The 23,793-nt window shown below is 43.0% G+C and overlaps 1 protein-coding gene across 5 annotated transcripts in view; it reads right to left on the bottom strand.

Moving 5' to 3' along the window:
• Positions 1–23,793, bottom strand: part of alcama (activated leukocyte cell adhesion molecule a) — a 342,013-nt gene that overhangs the window by 18,846 nt on the left and 299,374 nt on the right. For all 5 annotated transcript variants that reach the window (XM_059968529.1, XM_059968528.1, XM_059968531.1 and 2 more), the window contains 3 exons: positions 18,405–18,469; positions 13,161–13,248; positions 12,401–12,583 (listed from right to left, as the gene is read on the bottom strand). In XM_059968529.1, the coding sequence (XP_059824512.1) occupies positions 12,401–12,583; positions 13,161–13,248; positions 18,405–18,469 (336 nt within the window). The remainder of the gene's footprint in view (positions 1–12,400; positions 12,584–13,160; positions 13,249–18,404; positions 18,470–23,793) is intronic.

The following is a 23,793-nucleotide window of genomic DNA, read 5'->3' on the forward strand; positions in this document are numbered from 1 at the left end:
TAAGGTGGAAACTTCAACTGCTAAGGTCCTATGCTAAAGAATAGCTCATTAAACCTTTATGGCCCTCTTCCTTTATAACAAGGATGGCCAAACAAACCTTCCAGGCCACTTTTTTCTTTCATCGCTCAAATGTGACTCTCAAAGGCTGAGAAACAATTTGCACAGAAACCTCCTCAAATGTGCATTTCAAGGTGGGTCCAAAATATTGTGTGTACAACAAGCTCTGGTCTCAGCAGGCTAAGCATAAAATGTACCTTGTGGAGTACTGCAGATGACTATAATCAGGCTGCATTCAACCACTGCGGTGAATACACATGATATGCTTACAGCTTCCCTGAAGAATGTTAACGTCCTGTTCAATTCATAAAACTTAAATGGGATAGATCAACATAGCAGATGACAAAAGCATTGAATTGTATAAAACACAAGTGTAGAGGTGGAAACAGAAGTAAGGATTCCTCCTGAGAAGGTGATTTTGCATTGTCAAAAATAGCATACTGCTGTGCAAGCCACAGCTCACACTGCTAAAGAGCAATTTGACATGTCACCATGAAATTAATCACATTTTTATATCTAAATATCCTCCTCAAGCCAAGATAAAATAAGGGACACAAAATCAAGCCTTACCAGCAAAAGACACATTTCTGCATGCAGTTCAAAGCTAACAGAACAACCAAAGTTATATCACAGAATATTATTTGTGATCATCTCCACATCTTGATGGAGAATTTGTAGATTAGAAAAGAGGCTGCAATTTCAGATACAAAAGAAATTCCAATTTCCAAAAGCTTACCACTAAGATGGAGACACACAGGGCCTCTATCTCTGACAGCTGGGAGCTGTGATGTAGCAGGTAAAAGATTAGTGTTTCTCCATAAATTTATCAGATCCAGTGTTAACAACAACAACACCTACTTATAAAAAATTTTGCATGTTTTGTGGCTTTTGAACCTTTGAACATGGGCACCAAAGGCCAGTCAGGTTGGTCACTCTGCCTCGATAACCATCCATCCCATCCTATCATCTGGTTCATTTTCTTTTGATAATGCTTCAGTCAAGATACTTCACTGCTGAGGTAGTTCTGGGGGACTGAAAATAATTTGCTTCCAGTCCAGATCTCTGCATTATTGTATAGTTCACTATATCAAGCTGATATTAAAGAACAAATATACACTGTAATGGGCATAGAGAGATATACAGTTTCCACCATACTTATGCAGCTTATCATAGTATTGTTAATCAAACCAGTAATCTCAGTAGTATGTTAGGGAGTTAGGAAGGAAGTTGAGAAGCAGGACCGCAAAGGTAGTAATCTTGGGATTACTGCCTGTGCCACGCGACAGTGAGAATAGGAATAGAATGAGATGGAGGATAAATGTGTGGCTGAGGGATTGGAGCAGGGGCCAGGGATTCAAATTTCTGGATCATTGGGACCTCTTTTGGGGTAGGTGTGATCTGTATAAAAGGGACGAGTTACCAAGGGGACCAATATCCTGGCGGGGAGGTTTGCTAAGGCTGCTGAGGAGAGTTTAAACTAGAATTGTTGGGGGGTGGGAACCGAACTGAAGAGACTGGGGAGGAGGAAGTTGGTTCACAAATAGAGAAAGTTTGGAGACAGTCTGAGAGGGAGGATAGGCAGGAGATAGAGAAGGAATGTGTTCAGACAGACAATTTGAGATGTGTCTACTTTAACGCAAGGAGTATTGTGAACAAAGCGGATGAGCTTAGAGCGTGGATCAGTACTTACAGCTATGATGAGGTGGCCATTACAGAGACTTGGATGGCTCAGGGACAGGAATGGTTACTTCAAGTGCCGGGTTTTAGCTGTTTCAGAAAGGACAGGGAGGGAGGCAAAAGAGGTGGGGGCGTGGCACTGTTGATCAGAGATAGTGTCACAGCTGCAGAAAAGGTGGATGCCATGGAGGGATTGTCTACGGAGTCTCTGAGTAGAGGTCAGGAACAGGATGGGGTCAATAACTTTACTGGGAGTTTTTTTGTAGGCTGCCCAATAGTAACAGGGAGCTCGAGGAAACAGATCCTGGAAAGGTGTAATGATAACAGAGTTGTCGTGATGGGAGATTTTAATTTCCCAAATATTGACTGGCATCTCCTTAGAGAAAAGGGTTTAGATGGAATGGAGTTTGTTAGGTGTGTGCAGGAAGGTTTCTTGACACAATATGTAGATAAGCCTACAAGAGGAGAGGCTGTACTTGATTTTGTATTGGGAAATGAACCTGGTCAGGTGTCAGATCTCTCAGTGGGAGAGCATTTTGGAGATAGTGATCATAATTCTATCTCCTTTACAATAGCATTGGAGAGAGAGATAGGAACAGACAAGTTAGAAAAACATTTAATTGGAGTAAGGGGAATTACGAGGCTATCAGGCAGGAAATTGGAAGCTTGAATTGGGAACAGATGTTCTCAAGGAAAAGTACGGAAGAAATGTGGCAAATGTTCAGGGAATAGTTGTGTGGAGATCTGCATAGGTATATTCCAATGAGACAGGGAAGTTATGGTAGGGTACAGGAACTGTGGTGCACAAAGGCTGTTTTTTTTTCTTTTTTTTAAAATAAATAAATCTAGTCAAGAAGAAAAGAAAAGCTTACAAAAGGTTCAGAGAGCTAGGTAATGTTAGAGATCTAGAAGATTATAAGGCTAATAGGAAGGAGCTTAAGAAGGAAATTAGGAGATCCAGAAGGGGCCATGAGAAGGCCTTGGTGGAGCATTAAGGAAAGCCCCAAGGCATTCTACAAAGTATGTGAAGAACAAGAGGATAGGACATGAAAGAATAGGACCAATCAAGTGTGACAGTGGGAAAATGTGTAAGGAACCCGAGGAAATAATTGAGGTATAATGAATACTTCAGTATTCACTATGGAAAAGGATCTTGGTGATTGTAGTGATGACTTGCAGCAGACTGAAAAGCTTGAGCATGTAGATATTAAGAAAGAGGATGTGCTGGAGCTTTTGGAAAGCATTAAGTTGGATAAGTCGCCAGGACTGGATGAGATGTACCCCAGGCTACTGTGGAAGGTGAGGGAGGAGATTGCTGAGCCTCTGGTGATGATCTTTGCATCATCAATGGGGATGGGAGAGGTTCTGGAGGATTGGAGGGTTGTGGATGTTGGTCCTTTATTCAAGAAAGGGAGTAGAGATAGCTCAGGAAATTATAGATCAGTGAGTCTTACCTCAGTGGTTGGTAAGTTGATGGAGAAGATCCTGATAGGCAGGATTTATGAACATTTGGAGCGGTATAATATAATTGGGCATAGGCTTGTCAAGGGCAGGTTGTGCCTTACGAGCCTGATTGAATTTTTTGAGGATGTGACTAAACACATTGATGAAGGAAGAGCAGTAGATGTAGTGTATATGGATTTCAGCAAGGCATTTGATAAGGTACCCCATGCAAGGCTTATTGAGAAAGTAAAGAGGCATGGGATCCAAAGGGACATTGCTTTGTGGATCCAGAACTGGCTTGCCCACAGAAGGCAAAGAGTGGTTGTAGACGGGTCATATTCTGCATGGAGGTCGGTCACCATTGGTGTGCCTCAGTGATCGGTTCTGGGACCCTTGCTCTTCGTGATTTTTATAAATCACCTGGATGAGGAAGTGGAGGGATGGAGTAGTAAGTTTGCTGATGACACAAAGGTTGGAGGTGTTGTGGATAGTGTGGAGGGCTGTCAGAGGTTACAATGAGACATTGATAGAATGCAAAACTGCCTGAGAAGTGGCAGGTGCAGTTCAACCCAGCTAAATGTGAAGTAGTTCATTTTGGTAGGTCAAATATAATGGCAGAATATAGCAATATGTAGTAATATAATAAGACTCTTGGCAGTGTGGAGGATCAGAGGGATCTTGGGGTCTGAGTCCAAAGGACGCTCAAAGCAGCTGCGCAGGTTGACTCTGTAGTTAAGAAGACATACGGTGTATTGGCCTTCATCAATCATGCAATTGAATTTAGGAGCCAAGAGGTAATGTTGCAGCTATATAGGACCCTGGTCAGAACCCATTTGGAGTACTGTGCTCAGTTCTGGTCACCTCACTACAGGAAGGATGTGGAAGCCATAGAAAGGGTGCAGAGCAGATTTACAAGGATGTTGCTTGGATTGGAGAGCATGCCTTATGAAAATAGTTTGAGTGAATTCGCCTTTTCTCCTTGGAGCAATGGAAGATGAGAGGTGACCTGATAGAGGTGTATAAGATGATGAGAGGCATTGATCGTGTGGATAGTCAGAGGCTTTTTCCCAGGGCTCAAATGGCTAACACGAGAGGTCACAGGTTTAAGGTGCTGGGGAGTAGGTACAGAGGAGATGTCAGGGGTAAGTTTTTTTACTCAGAGAGTGGTGATTGTGTGGAATGGGCTGCCGGCAATGGTGGTGGAGGCAGATACATTAGGGTCTTTTAAGAAACTTTTGGATAGGCACATGGAGCTTGGAAAAAGAGGGCTATGGGTAAGCCGAGTAAATTCTAAGGCAGGGACAGGTTTGGCATAACTTTGTGGGCTGAAGGGCCTGTATTGTGCTGTAGGTTTTCTATGTTTCTATGAGATCAACAGGTATTTTACCTGCCATACATTTTATTCAATGTGATTTCAAGATAAAAATAACTCTACTGGAGATTGTAAATTAGCTTTATTAACTTCAATATTGCTGTTCAATGATCGCAAAACAGCACTTGATTAAGATTTAATTGCTTTTAAATCAAGATGAATTAACAATTGAATAATAATATTTCATGTTCAGAGACATTCAGCAATTATTAAAAGTAAGAAAAAAATTGCAAGAAGGAAAATGGTTATTTAAAAAAAATTGAACTCAGTCAGCTCCATCATGGCACTGGCTTCCCCACCATTGAGGACACCTTCAAAAGGCGATGTCTCAAGAAGGTGGCATCTATCATACGACAGTAAGATATAGGAGCAGAATTAGTCCACATGGCCCATCGAGTCTACTCTGCCATTTCATCATAGTTGATCCAATTTTCTCAGGTCTAAGCTCCTGCCCTCTCCCACCACCCACCCCCCAATTTCCCTGCATGCCCTGACCAATCAAGAATCTATCGACTCTGCCTTAAATATCCATAACTATTTGGCCTCCACAGCTGCCTGTGGCAAAGGATTCCACAGATTCGCAACTCCCTGCCTAAAGAAATGTCTCATCTCTAGAAGTACACTCCACTATTCTGAGGCCGTGTCCTCTGGTCTTAAAACTCCCCACCATAGGAAACATCCTCTCTATCGAGGCCTTTCACTATTCAATAGGTTTCGATTAGGCCACCCCTAATTCTTCTCAATTCCACTGAATGTTGGCCCAGAGGCATCAAACCAGCTGATCCCCAAGTGGGCTCAACAATGAGCTGCTCTAAAAAACCATCTCGTAGGCACTTTAGAAATTTCCCCTCTTTTAATCCAGCACCAACCTGATTTTCCCAATCTACCTGCACCTTGAAACCCCCCTTGACTATTGTAACATTGCCCTTTTGGCAAGCATTTTCTATCTCTGTTGTAATTTGTGGACCACATTCTCACTACTGTTTGGGGTTCTGTATACAACTCCCATCGGGATCTTTTTACCCTTGCAGTTGCAGTTCCCACAATGATTCAACACTTTCTGACCCTATGTCACCTCTTTCTAATGATTTGTTTTCATTTTTTACCAACAGACAATACCACCTTCTTCCTGCCTGTTCTTTCAATACACTGTGTATTCTTGAACATTAAGCTCCCAGCAGTAATCTTCTTTCATCTATCATTCAATGATGTCCATAATTGCATATATGGCAATCTGTAACTGTGCTACATGGTCATCTATCTTATTCCATATACTGTGTACATTCAAAGATAATATCTTCAGTCTTGTATTGTCCCTTTTCAATTTTGTCTGCCTTTTACATTGCAACTCATTCTATTGACTGCAATTTTGCCCTGTGAACAGCCTCTCCATACTGCACATTGGCACTGTTTGTAAACCAGCTACCTCGTCTTCAGCACTATCACGCTGGTTCCCATCCCTCTGCTAAAAATTTAAATCCTCCTGAACAACTCTCACCAACCTGCCCGCAAGGATAGTAAAGGTCAATGATCATCAATCTGAAGCCTTGCCCCTTGCACCAGTTCCTTAGCTACACATTCACCTGCCAGAGCCTTCTATTCCTGTCCTGGCACAGGCAACAATCCAGAGATTACTACTCTGGAGGTCTTGTATCTCAGCTTTGCACCTAGCTGCCTAAAATCTCTCTTCAGGACCTCTTCACCTTGTCCATCTATGTCATTGGTGCCAAATGCATCAAGAATTCTGACTGCTCACCCTCACCTTTGAGAATGCCTTGGACCCGATCCAAGACATCCCCGATCCTGGCACCGGGGAGGCAACAGAACTTTGTCTCTGTTCCTCTGACTAGGGAATCTCCTATCAACACTACAGTCCTCTTCACCTCTCTGCTCTTCTGAGCCACAACACCAGACTCAGTGCCAGAGACCTGGTCACTGTGGCTCATACTGATTGTCGAAAGCTGCTTCCGTTATGATTGGTAAGTTTAGAAACTGCAGCTGCTTTTCCCACTGGATAGCTACCTAGTGTTCCATTTCAAATACCCTGGGTATATGCTGTGGGAGGTTCTTTCTTTTTTCCTTTAAGGCAAGCAGCGAACATAGCCATCAGGAAGGCATGCTTTTAACTAAGTATGTCTGCTGAACATTTAGCTTTGTAGTGTCTGGGGCACATGAATGTTTGGTTGAATTTTTACTGTTTGTAAATAAATGACTAATATACCTATTGGCAGTCAGTCTCACCTGTCAGACCTGTGAACCTGATTCAATGTTACACTCCCCGGTAGGTCATCCCTCTCAATGGTATCTAAAGTTGTACTGAGGGGAACAGCTACAGGTGTGCTCTGCACTGGCTGTGCCTTTCCGCTCGTCTCCTGACAGTCACCCAGTTACCGGTCTCCTTCAACCTAGGGGTGACTGCCTCCCTGTAGCTCCTGCCTATCACCTCCTCTTCCTCCCGTATGAGTCCAAGGTCATCAAGCTGCAGCTCAGTGTACCTGGTGCAGAAGTGTATACCCGGGAGACTGGAAGTCTCCCAGGCTTCCCACATCCCACACAGAAAACACAACATTCAGGACCCTCACCATCCAGGCCATCCTCTTCTCATTGTTACCATCAGGGAAGAGGTACAGAAGCCTGAAGACATATACTCGACATTTCAGCAACAGCTTCTTCAGATTTCTGAATGCTCCATAAACATTACCTCGCTTTTTGTTCTCTTTTTCCACTACTTATTTAATTTTTTATATTACTTATTGTAATTATATTGAAAAGTTGACTTGATTCATACAACTACTTCTCAAAGTGGTACCTAAATATGAACATCAACTAGATAGTAACTTCCCTATTTTATCTGGCAACCAACTAACCAAATTTATACTTAATATTAAATTCAAATTCAATGATGAACAGCTACCCAAACATCCGCACCCAAAGTACTTGGAAGTCACACTGAATCGAACTCTCTCATACAAGATCCACCTTCAAAGTAACTAAAATCCAGAATGGCACTAATCAGGAAGATAACAGGAACCAAATGGGGTGCTAACCAGCCAGTCCTACGAACATTTAGCCCAGCACAATGTTTTTCAGTCGCAGAATATTGTGCACCCACCTGTGAGAGAAGTGCTCACACAAACATCATCAATATGCAGCTATATATATATTGATCTCAGGAGCTCTAAGATCCACACCTGTCCAATGGCCCCCAACAATGAGCGGAATAGCACCCTGGAAGAGTTGCTTCAGCAAAAATTCTACAAGTGTATCCAAAATATGCCCAATTACATTCCAGTTCGTAAACTCATCGAAAATGCTCCTCCACTTCCCGACTCAAATCTCGAAAATCTTTCTACAACTTGAAAAACCTTGATTCTTAAATTTATAAAATGAAAATAAATGATTTAAAAAACCTAGCCCCGCTTGACAAAAAAAACCACAGTGAAATGACGGTTGTCTCCTATTCATAATCTGCAGTGACAGAAAATGCTGGAGGATCCAAGTAAAAAAGGACTCCAAATGGAACCTAGTAATGGAACTAAGTGACCAATGTATTACTGTCATTTCAAGTTCAAGATTTAAACTACATATATGTGTCCATATACAACCCTGAGATTTGTTTTCTTCGTTAAATCCAAGAAACACAACAGAATCAATGAAAGACCTCACTCAACATGATTGGCAAACAACTGTGCAAATACAAATGGTGATAATAATAATAAATAAATAAGCAATAAATATTGAGAACATGAGATGAAGTGTCCTTGAATTTGAGCCCACAGGCTGTGGGAATAGTTTGGTGATGGGGCAAGTGAAATTATCCTCTTTGGCTCAAGACTTTTGGTTGAGAGTAATAACTGTTCCTGAACCTGGTGGTGTGAGTCCTGAGGCTTTTGTACCTTCTCCCCAGTGGTAGCACCAGAATATCCTATAAAATAACCATCACTTTACCTGTGATGGACTGGATTGTATCCACTACTTTTTATAGGATGACAAATTCTGCAGATGCTAGAAATCCAAAGCAACACACACAAAATGCTGGAGGAACTCAGCAGGCCAGGCAGCATTTATGGAGAAGAGTAAATGGTTGACATTTTGGGTAGAGGTACTTCTTCAGGACTGGAAAGGAAGGAAGAAGATGCCTGAGTAAAAGGGTGAGGAAGGAAAAGAGGCTAGCTGGAAGCCAGGTGGGTGGGAAAGGTCAAGGGCTGAAAAAGAAAGAATCTGATTGGAGAGGAGAGTGGACAATAGGAGAAAGGGAAGGAGGAGAGGACACGGAGAAGTATTAGGCAGGTGAGAATAAGTGAAAGGTCAGAGTGGGGAATAGAGAAAGTGGGGGGGAGGGAATGGGGAAGGAAATCTGTTCAGTAAAAGGAGAAATCGATGTTCATGCCATCAGGTTGGAGATTACCCAGACAGAATGTAAGGTGTTGTTCCTCCACCCTGAGACTGGTCTCATATAACAATTACATCACGGAAATAGGCCATCTCAGCCCTCCTAGTCCATGCCGACGCTTACTCTCACCTAGTCCCACTGGCCCGCACTCAGCCCATAACCCTCCATTCCTTTCCTGTCCATATACCTATCCAATTTTACTTTAAATGACAATATCGAACCTGCCACTACCACTTCTACTGGAAGCTCATTCCACACAGCTACCACTCTCTGAGTAAAGAAATTCCCCCTCATGTTACTCTTAAACTTTTGCCCCCTAACTCTCAACTCATGTCCTCTTGTTCAAATCTCCCCTACCCTCAATGGAAAAAGCCTATCCACATCAACTCTATCTATCCCCCCTCATAATTTTAAGTACCTCTATTGTCCCCCCTCAACCTTCAACGCTCCAAAGAATAAAGACCTTCATCTGAGCACAAAAGGAGGCCATTGATCGACACATGGATTTATGGTCTTATGAACACATCGGAATGGAAATGGGAATTGGAATTAAAATGTTTGGCTACCAGTAAGTCATGCTTATGGTGTATGGTGCAGAAGTGCTCAACGAAGCAGTCCCCCAATTTATGATGGGTCTCATCAATGCAGAGAAGGCTGCATTGGGAACACTGGATACAATAGACAACCCCAGCAGATTCGCAGGTGAAGTCTTTCCTCACCTGGAAGGACTGTTTGGGGCCCTGAGCGATGGTGAGGGAGAAGGGGTATGGGCAGGTGTAGCATGTTGGCTGCTTGCAGGGTTAAGTGCCAGGAGGGAGATTAGTTGAAAGGGAAGAATGGACAAGGGAGTCAACCCTTTGAAGATTGCAGATGTTGTGGAGGATAATGTGTTGGTTGTGGAGGCTGGGTAAGGATGAGAGGAACTCTATCGCTATTAAGGCGGCAGGAAGATGGGTGAGTGTGTTTGTTCGGGAAATGGAGGAGATGCTGGTAAGGGCAGCATCAGTAGGGGAGGGAGGAAAACCCCATTCTTCAAATGAGGAGGACACCTCCGATGTCCTGGAATGGAAAACTATGTCCTGGGATCAGATGCAATGGAGGTAAAGAAACTGAGAAAAGCATTTTTTCCGGGAGATGGGTGGGAAGAGATATGGTCGAGATAACCATGGGGAATTGGTAGGTTTATAAAAGACCGTTGGTTGACAGTTTGTCTCCAGAGATGGAGACAGAGAGATCAAGAAAGGGGAGGGAGGTGTCAGTAATAGACCGAGTGAATTTAACGGTAGGGTGGAAGTTAGAGACAAAATTGATAAAATTGACAAAGTCAACATGGATGCATGAAGCAGCACCAGTGCAGTCGTCAGTGTAGCGGAGGATGAGTTGGGAAGTATAACTGGGGAAGACTTTGAATACAGACTGTTCTACATAGCTGACGATGGGGCAGGCATAGCTAGGATCCACGTAAGTGCCCATGGTTATCCTCAGATTTGGAGGAAGTGGGAGGATCCAAAGGAAAAACTGTTCTGGGTGAGGGGGGTTCTATCAGCTGGAGAGTGGTGGGGGGGGGGAAGGGGGGATTGGTTAGTTTTTCTGTCACGATAAAAAGAGGAGAGCTTTCATGGGGATAGAAGTTTATAGGGATTGATTATCCATGTTGACGATGAGGCAGTCAGGACCAGGGATTCGGAAGTTAATGAGGAGATCGAGGGCATGAGAAATGTGGCAGGTGTAAGTGGGAACGGACTGAGCCAAGGGGGATAGAATGGGATCGAGGTATGAGGACAGTGGTGCAGGAGCAGGTAAAGACAATAGGCCTAACTGGACGGTTTGGTTTGTGAATCTTGGGTGGGAGGTAAAAGCGAGCAGTGCAAGGCAAGGGGAACTATGAGTTTGGTGGCAGTGGTTGAGAGTTCTCCAGAGTGGATGAGGTCAGTGATGGTTATTTTAAAGGATATTCCATTCAGGGGTATACCAGACAGCTGGATGCAACCACTGCACACCAATACAAGCTTGTTAAGGTTTTAGATGTCATGCCGAATCTTCACAAAAAATCTTCGCCAGATTTTCGATCTCCCTCCTACGTGCTGATTAGTCACCACCTGTGATTCAGCCAGTATCAGTAGTGTTGTCAGCAAACGTAAATATGACACTGGAGCTGTGCTTATCCTCACAGTCATAAGTACAAAGGAGTAGAGCAGAAGGATAAGCACACAGCCTTGTGCTGATGGAGTTTGCCGAAGAGATGTTGTTACCAATCCAAATTGACTGAGGTCTGCAAGTGAGGAAATCAAGATCCAATTGCAGAAGGAGGTACTGAGGCAAGGTGAGGCCAGCGTGATCTGGTCAATGGCTACAAAGTGATATTACATGCACACTATTAAAATGGAAACTGGGACTTGGCACTAAGGTTCCTCTTAGTGAAAAAACTGAAATACCCACCAGCAAGGGTTTTTATTTCTTTACGAAGAGATCTGCAGAACCTAAGGTGAACACAATTAAAAGAATAAAACATAAAGGGAACACTAAAGCCAGTCTTAGAGGAATGCAGAGTTTCAGGGTAAGGAAAGAAGAAACAACTAAATGTTGAAAGAATCAAAAAATGAATTAACAGGGCTTAGGTGATCAGTGTAGATCATCAAAAATACGATGAGGAGTACTTGGGAGTAAAGTGGAGGGTGGAAGACCAGGTAGAAGCTGAATTTTCGGTTAACAAATGCATGGATCAAAGAATTCAAAGACAGACAGGGAAAGAAGGAAAAGGATTGCATTATTAAGAGTATAGTTCAACTGTGGACAATTGCTAGAAAGTGAGAACCTGCAGTATGCTGGACATGAAGAATGTGGCTTCAGTCCTCCTAGAGTTAGATGGAGATAACCAATGTCAGACGTCTAACGCAACAATAATTGAAATGAAAGCGGCAGGTCCCGACCCATCATTAAACACATGAGAGCTGACACCATATTCACAGGTACTATTGTAACAAAGTGGAGGAAAAGGGGAGCATCAAGGCTAGATGCTAGATGGACTTCAGCGGTGTCCATCAATTGTCACACTAGAATTCAAAAGAAGAGCTTGTTGCTCAACATCTATTCCTCAACTGAAACTGCATCAGCAAATTAACTTATTATATCTAACTGTGGCTGCACCATATGTAACCTGTCTATACTATCTTGACAATTAATTTTGCTGTATTTAAGATTCAGAAGTGTTATATACTGTATTCTATCTTATGGTTATATCCGATGTGAGAATAAACAGATCATTCAGTGTGTTATGGGTTAACATAGGAACATAAGAAATAGGGGCAGGAGTGGGTTATCTGGCCTGTTGCGCCTGCTCCGCCATCCAATAAGATCATGGCTGATCTGGCCATGGACTCATCTCCACCTGCCTGCCTTTTCCCCGTAACCCTTAATTCCTCTTCTATGCAAAAACATAATTAATGATTGTTACTTACAATGTACGAACATATCTACTGATGGAGATACTTTTGTTGCATTTCTGTCCAGGTCTTCAAAGTAAGTCACCTGGCAGCGAAAAGATATTCTTCCTTCATTTCTTGATGGTGTGTACTCCAGGATAGATGTTAAATTGTATAAGTGTTTACCATTAACAACAGCGGAATTGACAATCCTTACATCTAGAAAAGATGTTAAAGTTGATCAGTAACTGTTGTCAACAAGGTCACTTTATTAAATCTTATTTAATTTTTCTTTTATTGTCATTAGAGAACAGATCAAGGCCTGCTAGCAGGCCCATTCTCAGGAGCATCCTTTGGATAGGTCAATCATACTGGGCTGAGTATCCACAGCAAAACGTCTTTCATGGCTGACAAAACATCTAAGGCAGACTTGAGTAGATGCAGAAAAAAAATGCCCTAAAATGTTAAAGGACAGCTTAAAGAACTGAACTTGATGGGGGAGGAAATGGTAACAGTGGGGTGTTGGGGTGGGTGGGAGGTCAGGTGCTTTTGGCGCTGGTTCATTGTGAGAGAAATCAGTCAACCAACTGATCACTTTCCAGTGATGTTTGATGGATGTAGAGAGGGATCAGCCCTAACTGGAATGTGTTTTGTACTCAAACGATTTGCAAATACCTGCTATTAGGCTACACTGAACACAGTGGTCAGAGAAAAACATTGTTTAGAGTCAACAAGAAGTGCTCTGTGTTGAAACGGCTCAATATTTAAACTGTAACTCTGAAATCTATATTTGTACCTGGGCTGTTGCTGTCCAGGTCCTGAGAATTGTATTGCCAGGAAATCTTGCCAGGAGGGTAGCTATTTTTCACAACACACACACCAACCTGAATGAAAGGGAACAGGGAAATATTACAATTACATTATGGACCAACTTCAGCAACATTTTATCTTTTGGGATATTGTTAACCATCAGTTGTTTATCAGAAAAAGCCATTTATAAGGAATCCTTTAAAAATAAGTATCAGTGCTCCTTGATAATACCAGACTTGTGTAATCCAATACAGGAAATTGACAGTTAACGTTGAAGCTTAGGAGATAATAGGCTGGAAATATACAGTTCCCTGTTTGATATCCTGGTAGGTTCTAAGAGCACAGTCAAAACAACCAAGCAAATCATTAAATGGAAGTTATGTCAGCTTCATACTTCTATTTTTTAAACACTACTCAAAATACGTCTGAAGCACAAAAAGATTGCTGTTTTTTTTCCATCTTATCAGAGTATAAAATGCACTGAAAACTTCTACAAACGTATAACTAATTTATTTATAAAATGCAATGAACTCTTCAATTAGCAAAAATTAACAGTAGATATCAGACTGCTTAAAAATGTTGCTGGAAAGGTAGTAATTGGGGACGAATGTATTAAGTATGGGAGAGACTAAAAATTCAAGAGTGTCTGGAGGCATAAGTGAGTGTAGTTGCGATTACTAAGGGGAAGTTGCTTGGGAAGTTGAAGCAAGATAAGTCACCTGGACTGAATGGACTACACCCCAGGGTTCGGACAAAAGTAGGTGAAGAGAATTTGGACGCACTAGTAACGATCTTTCAAGATTCATTCTGGAATGGTTCCAGAGAACTGGATAATTGCAAATGTCATTCCACTCTTTAAGAAGGGAGGGATGCTGAAGAAAGGAAACTATAGGCCAGTTAGCCTGGTTGGGAAGATGTTGGAGTCTATTATTAAGGATGAGGTTTTGCAATATGTGGAAGCACATTAGAAAATAGGCCAAAATCAGCATGGTTTCCTTAAGGCAAAATCTTGTCTGACAAATCTGTTGGAATTCTTTGAGGAACTAACAAGTAAGACTGACAAATGAGAGTCAGTGGATGTTGTCCACTTAGATTTTCAGAAGACTTCTGACAAGGTGTCACACATGAGGCTGCTTAACAGCCTTTGGTATTACAGGGAAGATGTTAGCATGGGAAGAAGATTGGCTGACTGGCAGGAGGTAAAGAGTGTGAATAAAGGGGACATTTCTGTTTGGCTGTTGGTGACTAGTGGTGTTCCACATGGGTCTGTGTTGGAACCAATTCTTTTCACATTCTGTCACCAATTCGAATGATGGAATTGATGGTTTTGTGACCAAGATTACAGATGAGACAAAGATGGGTGGAGGGGCAGGTAGTGTTGAGGAAGGAAAGAGTCTACAGAAGTTCTTCGACAGGTTAGAAGAACAGGCAAAGATGTGGCAGATGGAATGTAGTGTTAGTGTAGGGAAGTGTATGGTCATGCAGCTTGGTAGAAGAATAAAGATGTAGACTATTTTCCAAACAGAGGGAAAATTCAGAAGTCAAGAGGTGAAAAGTAACTTGGGAGCTCTCATGCAAGATAAAGCTCCTGGACCTGATGGAATGCACCCTTGAAGGAAGTAGCTGGAGAGACTGCAGAGGCATTAACAATGATCCTTCAAGAATCGATGGATTCTGGCATTGTACTGGATGACTGGAATATTGCAAATGTTACTCCACCATTTAAGAAGTGTGGGAGGCAGCAGAAAGGAAATTATAGACCTGCTAGCCTGACATCAGTGGCTGGGAAGTTGTTGGAGTTGACTTTTAGGGATGAGATTACAGAGTACCTGGAGGCACTTGACAAGATAGGCCAAAGCCAGTATGGTTTCCTGAAAGGAAAATCCTGCTTGACTACTGCAATTTTTGGGGAAATTACAAGCAGGGTAGACAAAGGAGATGCTAGATGTGGTGTACTTAGATTTTCAAAAGAACCTTGACAAGGTGCTGCACATGAGGCTGCTTAGTAAGGTAAGAGAGCCCATGGAATTACAGGGGAGTTACTAGCATGGGTGGAGCATTGGCTGAAAAGCAGAAAACAGAGAGTGGGAATAAAGGGATCCTATTCTGGCTGACTGCCAGTTATCAGTGGAGTTCCACAGGAGTCGGTGTTGGGATCACTGCACTTAAGATGTATGTCAATGATTTGGACTATGGGATTAATGGATTTATGGCTAAATTTGCTGACGATACAAAGATACGTGGAGGAACGGGTAGTGTTGAGGAAACAGAGAGCCTGCAGAGAGTCTCAGATAGTTTAGGGGAATGGGCAAAGAAGTGGCAAATGAAACACAATGTTGGAAACTGCATGGTCATGCACTTTGGTGGAAGAAATAAACAGGCAGGCTATTACTTAGATGGGGAGAGAATTCAAAATGCAGAGATGCAAAGGGACTTGGGAGTCCTTGTGCAGGAGACCCGAGAGGTTAATCTCCATTTGGAGTATCGTGTGCAGTTTTGGGCTCCTTAGTTTAGAAAGGATATACTGACATTGGAGAGGGTTCAGAGAAGATTCATGAGAATGATTCCAGGAATGAAAGGGTTACTGTATGAGGACTGTCTGGCAGCTCTTGGGCTGTATTACCTGAAGTTCAGGAGAATGAGGGGATCTCATAGAAACATTCCGAATGTTCGGCACGAACTAGAAGGGCTGAGATGGCCTGTTTCTGTGCTGTAATTGTTATATGGTTATGTTAAAAGGCCTGAGCAGATTAGATAAGGCAAAGTTATTTCCCCTGGTAGGGGAGTCCAGGACAAGAGGGCACAACTTCAGGATTGAAGGACGTCCATTTAGAACAGAGGTACAGAGAAATTACTTTAGTCAGAGGGAGATAAATCTGTGGAATTTGTTGCCATGAGTGGCTGCAGAAGCCAAGTCATTGGGTGCATTTAAGACAGAGATAGAGAGGTTCTTGATTAGCCAGGGCATTAGAGGGCATGGGGAGAAGGCAGGGGAGTGGGGATGACTGGAAGAATTGGATCAGCCCATGATTGAATGGTGGAGCAGACTTGATGGGCCAAATGGCCTAATTCTGCTCCTGTATCTTATGGTCTTATTCTGTAAAGATTCCCTTGCTGGTTGAATTAATGGTAAATTAAGCAAATGTATCGTTGGCATTCAGTTCGATAAGACTAGAATATAAGAGCAGGTATATAATGCTGAGGCTTTATAAGGCATTGGTCAGACCACACTTGGAGTATTGTGAGCAGTTTTTGGCCCTTTATCTAAAAGATGTGCTGACATTGGAGAAGGTCCAAAGGAAGTTCATGAAAATGATTCTGGCAATGAAAGGGTTAACATATGAATCAGAATCAGACTTTAATCGCCAAGTACCTGTGCACATACAAGGAATTTACTTCCGGCAGATGTTGTCTCTCTGCTCATAACAATAATAATGATAAATATAAATGAAAATATAGATTATACATACATTATTATGGGTATTATGAAGCTCATATGATGGCTCTGGGCCTGTACTTGCTGGAGTTTATAAGAATGTGGGGGGGATTCAATGAAACCTACTGAATACTGAAAGGCCTGGATAGAGTGGATGTGGAGAGGAAGATACCTGCTGTCAGTGAGTCTAGAACCAGAGGGCTCTGCTTCAGAATAGCAGTACCTCTATTTAGAACAGAGATGAGAAGGAATTTCTTTAGCCATAGGTTGGTGAATCTGAGGAATTCAATGGCATAGACAGCTGTGGAGGCCATGCCATTGAGTATATTTAAAACCAATTTTACAATTTCATTGCTATTAGCCAAAAATTGGGTGGCATAGTAGCATCGCAGTTAGCATAACCCTATTACAGTATCAGCTCCTGTTGCTAACCACAAGGGGTCTGTACATTCTCCCTGTGAGCACGTTTCCCCTGGGTATGCCAGTTTTCTCCCAAATTCCAAAGACATACGGGGTAGTAGAGTCATTGGACACATGAGCATAATTGGGCAGCACAGGCTGTTTGGGCCAGTGGGGCCTATTACCTTGCTGTACCACTAAATAAAATAAGTAGTTAAAAAACGTTTTTTGAAATGGAGAACTTTTAATATGTGCATCTAGTATATGAACTCTTTGTTGTTAACCCTGCAAGTGTGACATGTGTTACACCTGCTGCTACACCCTATGCCTCCTCCCCCACCAACACTGATGGCCCCAAGCATTCTTTTAGGTGCGGCAACACTTCACTGGCACACCTATTAGGTTCAGTGCTCACTGTGTGGCCTCCTTTGCTCTGGTGAAACAGGCTGAAATTTGGGGGGGGGGGGAGGGGAGGGGAGGGGGTTGCTCCATCAGGTACTTTTGCTCCATCCGTCCCAAGAGGCAGGATATCTCGGTGGCTATTCATTTCAATTTCACCTCCCATTCCCATTCTGACAAGTCTCTCTGTGTCCTCATGATGAAATCAAACACGTATTCCATCTGGGGTAGCCTCCAGCCTGATGCAAGAACATTGCTTTCTCTAATTTCCAGTAATTTCTCCTTCCTCCTCCATTACTCATCCTGGTTACCCTCTCACCATTTCACTTCTCATCTGCCCTCTAGCATCACTCCTTCTTCCCTTTCTTCCACGGCCCCCTGTCCCCTTCTAGCAGATTCCATCTTCAGTCATTTATATCTTTTAGATATCACAACCTAGCTTCTTACTTCGACTCCTTCTCCCACTCACCACCTTCTCACTCAGCTGGTCTCACATATCACCTGCTTGCCAGTACTCCTTATCCTCCTCTCACCTTCTTATTCTGGCTTCTGCTCCCCTCCTTTCCAGTCCTGATCAAGGGTGTTTACCCAAAACATCTACAGTCTATCCCCTCCATAGAATCTGCCTGACTTGCTCAGTTCTGCAGCATTTTGTGTGTGTTTCTTAAGATTTCCAGCATCTGCAGAATCCCTTGTGTTGAGTTTTGTCATGGCCCTTTTGGTTGGATTAATTTGAAATGAAATTTACCTTGATTTCTTTTCACAATGTACATGTTTAGTATCTTTCCAAATATCTCATAATTGTGATGACTAAAGCTTAAATTTATTGATAAGAGTTTACATATGTTTATCACACTGCAATCTCTTAATTTGTAGTTCTTCGTTTTCTAATGCACACGAGTATCTTCTATTGTGGGAAACATGAGTGAATACTGTTCAAATTTTTCAACATATTCTGGTCATTACTTTGGAGCATTGACCTCTCCTGGCTCATACCTGTTGTTGTTTCCCTGCAATGAGAAATGGAGCTGGTTGTTCAATTTCGGGAGAAGTTGGCTGCTCTGTAAAGAAACAGAAAATAGAGAAGACTTGAGAATTATCAACTAACAAAGCAATTTTAAATGATCAAATCTGAAGTTACTCTTTTTTGCTGCATTTTTGCTCTACCAAGTATCTGAGGATGGAAGCTGATCTTGTTTACTGCAAGACTCAATATATTCCAATGAAAATATAATTACAGAAATTACGGCTAAATGCTGAGAGTCATGTAAATATCCAGCACCTTAGCTCAGTTGCAATGGACCCATCCAGCAGCAAAACCCTGAAGCATGATCATAGAATACACAAAGACAGATTCAATGAAAAACTTCTATTGCTGCCTCAGTTTGTATCGCATCGCACCTGGTCCTTCCTGCTGAGGCAAAATGTCAAAGCACAGTGCGAGTTTTGGGAGGATATGCTACATCAGTACAAACAATAACATCAGCATTTCCTAGTATCTGTCATTCTTGAAAGGAAACGGAACTGTGAATAATGAGGATGTTTCAGACATTGTACCAAGGCATCCAAATAAATAGCAGATGCTTAAAGATTGACATTGTTTCTATAGCCACCCAAGTAAAAGTGCCAACATTCAATTAGTGATTCAGAATATGGAACATAGAACATTACAGCACAGTACAGACCCTTTGGCCCACAACGCTGTTGCAAACTTTTAACCTACTCAAACATCAGTCTAACCTTTCCCTCCTACATAGACTTCCATATCTTCTTTTAAAATGTACGTTACTAAGAGTTTCATAAATGCTCCTAAGGTATCTGCCTTTACCACCACTCTTGGCAATGCACTCAATGCACCTACCACCCTCTGTGTGAAAGATACCTACATCTGACGCCCCTCCCCCCCACCTCTTCTCCAATAACCTTAAACTGATGCCCCTCATATTAGCAATTTCCATTTGGGGGGGGGGGGGGAATGTTTCCGGCTGTCCACTTTTATCATTTTGTACACCTCTGTCAAGTCACCACTATTAAGAAACAGCTTTTTAGTCTTCAGCTACAGTATGAGCATGTATGTAGCATTAGGTATCTTCCTGTAAAATAAAAATAAAAATTAACTTCAGAACAGAAAATGGTACACATTAGAATCCATACCCACTCCCAAAAAACTCCAATACTGTTCAATCGTTGATCATTTGCGATAGAAATCTGCAGCCAAAGTACCCAAGTACTTTTAGTAGGTAACAATAAAATCCTGACATTGAATATGAATGTCACTGGGCTAAGTGTAGTACTGGTAAACACAAGAGATTCTCTAGATGCTCTAGAAAACCAAAGCAACATACAAAATGCTGGTGAAACTCAGGTCAGGCAGCATGTACGGAGAAGAATAACCAGCTGAAGTTTTGGGCTGGGACCTTTCATCAGGACTGAAAAAGAAAGTGGAAAGGAGAGTAGCCTCATTGTGGCAGTTGAGGAGGCCTTGGACCAACATGTCAGATTGGGAATATGGAGAAGGGTGACCACTAGGAAATCACACCTTTTGTGGTGGATGGAGTGACGGAGCTGAACAAAGCAGCTCCCCATTTATGTCAGGTCTCACTGATGTAGTGGAGGCCATACTGGAAGTGCCAATACAACAGATGACCCCAACAGACTTGCAGGTGAAGTGACTCTTCACCTAGAAGGATTGTTTGGGGCCTTGAATATTGGTGAGGGAGGTGGTGAAGGGGTAGGAGTAATACTTGTTAGCTTGCAGGGTTAAGTGTCAGAAGGGAGACGAGTGGGAGGAATGAGTGGACAATGGAGTCATGTAGAGAATGATCTGTACAGAAAGTGGACAATCGGGGTGAGGGAAAGATGTATTTAATAGTAGGATCCCATTCAAGATGGCTAGATGTGAAGGCTTGTGGGGTAGTAGTACTGGTGAAGTATTTCAAAAAGAAAGATGCAATCTGTCTTCAGGGCAAATTCATTAATCGTATGCCAGTGCAGAGTTGAATTCAAAAGAAGATGGATGAATGAACAAAATTCTATAGTCACACTATTTCTATCTAACACTTCCTTTCACACAAGAACAGGAGGTCAGCAATTAGCCCCATAATGCTGCTGCATTCGTCTTCAATCAGAACTAGTCCTGGTGCCTGCACCCCTTTCCTCCTCTCAGCCAATGATTTTCTTTCACTTCAGCCCTCTCAGCCCATGATTCTCTTTTACTTCAAATATCTGATGATCTCTGGAGAAGCACACACACAATGCTGGAGGAACTTAGCAGGTCAGGCAGCTTCTATGGAAGTGAACAAACAGTCGACGTTTCAGGCAGAGACCCTCCTTCAGGATAGAAAGGAAGGGGGAAGACACCAGAACAAAAGGAGAGGGGAAGGAGGATAGCTAGAAGGTGATAGGTGAAGCCAGGAGGGTGAGAAAGGTAAAGGGCTGGAGAGGAAGGAATCTGATGAGAGGTGAGTGGACCATGGGAGAAAGAGAAGGAAGGATGGGCACTAGGGGAAGGTGATAAGCAGGTGAGGATAGGTAGTAGACCAGTGTGGGGATTAGAAGAAGAGAGGAGTGCGAGGATTTTTTTTTACTGGAAGGAGAAATCAATACCATCGTGTTGGAGGCTACCCAGATGGAATATAAGGTGCTGCTCCTCCACCCTGAGGGTGGCCTCATCATGGTACAGGTGGAGGCCATGGAACAACATTTCGGAACAGGAATGGGAATGGGAATTAAAATGTTTAGCCATTGGGAAATTCCACTTTTGGTGGATGGAATGGAGTTACTCAATGAAGTGGTTCCCAATTTACAATGGGTTTCACCAAGCAGAGGAGGCTGCATCAGGGACTCTGGATAGAATACAAGGCTCCAGCAGATTCACAGGTGAAGTGTTGCCTCACCTGGAAGGACCGCTTGGAACCCTGAATAGAGGTAGGGGAGAGGTGAAAGAGCAGGTTTAGCACTTTGCCACTTGCAGGAATAAGTGCCAAGACAAAGATTAGTGGGGAGGACGAATGGACAAGGGAATCATGGAGGATGTAATCCTTGTGGAAAGCAGAAGGGTAGGCAAGAGGAGGTGTCTGAGAGCTGCTGCCTTGTCTCAGCAAGGTAGACCACAATGCACAGATCCCCCTTTGTCTGCAGATTGTCTGCAGATAGTAAGGTTGGGATTGGTGCAGAGAAAGTGGAGAGTAGTGCGTTCAGAAGGTTCAAGGAGGAATAAAGAGTGCTGAAGTTGAGCTGGTTGATGACTCGTCGATAATTAGAGAGGAAAAGTTCCAGGGCAGGCAGAGAACCAAAGTGGAGTGTCCAAGCATAGGAGGAACATTAGAGATGGAGTAAGAGATAATCAGTATGGGATGGGGAATTTTTGCAGAAGAAGTGGGCTAGGAGACTGGGGCAACAGAAGAAGACCTTGGTGTCATGACAGCAGCAGAACACACTGAGGTGTGTACCAAGAGGGACAAAGGTAAGGCCCTTGCTAGGGACAAAAAGCTGAGCCTCAGAGAGGGAAAGGTCAGAAGGAATAGTGAAAACAGGGCAGGGATTAGAGGAGAGTTGGAGGTATGGGGTGGGGGTTGTGGGTGCAGGAAAGGTAGGGTGAGAGGAAGATGGATGCTCAGAGGGCCAAAGAGGAGATAGTGGAATCTGAGAGACCTGGGGTTTGAGAACGGTAGTAGGGGAAGGGGAGCCTGGGTGCCTAGTGGAAACGAAGGAGATCTTGGCATGGAGGTGCTAGTAGCCAAGGTCCAGGCTGGAGCCGGAGCCAGAGCCAGAGGCCAGATAATTTGCAATCAGAAAGTGTTCAATTTGTAGGAACCATTGTTAGCATCAGTGGAATCTGAGGTCTGGATCAGTCTGGGGCCGCTGGAACCGCAGTTGATAACAATCATGTCACCGGTCCGGATGATCTCCGCCTTGAATATATGATTCAGACTCTTCAACTGCCTAGGATAGAGATATCCAAAAGGTCATGACCCTCAAAGAAGACATTCCACCTTAGCTTCATCGTAGATAAGAGACATTTTGTTCTAAAAGTGTCACCTATCTGAGTCCCCAAGCACTACATCATCCTAGGAACTAACTTAGTGAAGCACTTCTCCAATGCCTCTAAAGCAATTATATCATTCCTTATCTATTGAATGTCTTCTGGAAATCGAAATTTGATCTACCCAGTTTGCTGTGTCACCAAAGAACTCCAGCTAATGTGTCAAACATCATTTTCCTTTCATAAATCTATGTTAACTCTGCTACACTACCTCGTGACTTTCTAAATATCTGTTATTATCTCTATGGACATAGGTACAATCATTTCCCCAGTGATTGATATCAGGTTCTTAAACACAGGAGATTCTGCAGATGCTGGAAATCCAGAGCAACATATATAAAATGCCAGAAGAACTCAGGCAGCATCCATGGAGAGGAGTAACCAGTTGACATTTCATGCCAGGACCATTCATCATTGATATTAGACTAATTGGCCTATAGTTTGCTGTCTTTTCCCTTTTTTGGATAATGCCATTACATTTTTGAGAATGGCCATGTTTGAAGTGCCATGGTTAAGTATAGGTGCTGAGCCTTTGGTTTGGGATGCTTTGATGAAGGGAGTCAGAGCAGGAAGGTGCAGATGAGATTTTCCTTAAAATTCATCTTCCGATTAGGGTAGCTGGGATGTCAGTGAGAGTAATAGAATGCTCCTCTTGTAGGATTTTGGAGGTCAGGAAGATGACCAGTGTCTCTGATGACTTCACCTGTAGGAAGTGTGCCCAGCTGTGAAGGAGATGGAGCTGGAGCTGGAGTTAGATATACTTAGGATTATCCAGGATGCAGAAAGCATCTCAGACAAGAGCTTCAGTGAGGTGGTCACAGCTAAGGAACAGGCTCAGATAGTTAGGTGACCATGAAAGGAGGTAAAGGAGGTGGCGATAGACATTGCATGATCCCCTGTGTAAGCATAACTCTTCAGATATTGGTTGGGTGGGGGTGTGGAGAATGAGCTACCAGGGCACAACAGCAGTAGTCAGGTTAGTGGCTCTAGGGATCAACAGGTAAGAGTAAAGGCAAGCAATGTAATAGCAACAGGAGACTTGATAGGAGATTCTGTGACTGTGAAGGAGGTACCCCCACGTTGCCTCCCAAATGCCAGGGTTGAGAATATCTTAGAGCGGCTGCAGAGCATTCTCAAAGAAGAGAGTGAGCAGCCAGAGGTCTTGCTGCACTTTGGCACCAATAACATAGGTGGAAAGGGGGGTTAGAAGTCCTATGCAGTGAGTATAGGGAGCATTGGACGAGTGTGTCCCCACAAAATCATTCAGTCTTCCCCAACCAGAAACCCTAGACGAACCATGATATCTTCAATCTGCTGAGGGCCAGATCAGTGCCATTCAGA

Source organism: Hypanus sabinus, chromosome 4, assembly GCF_030144855.1.
Source record: "Hypanus sabinus isolate sHypSab1 chromosome 4, sHypSab1.hap1, whole genome shotgun sequence".
Classification (NCBI taxonomy): Eukaryota; Metazoa; Chordata; class Chondrichthyes; order Myliobatiformes; family Dasyatidae; genus Hypanus; species Hypanus sabinus.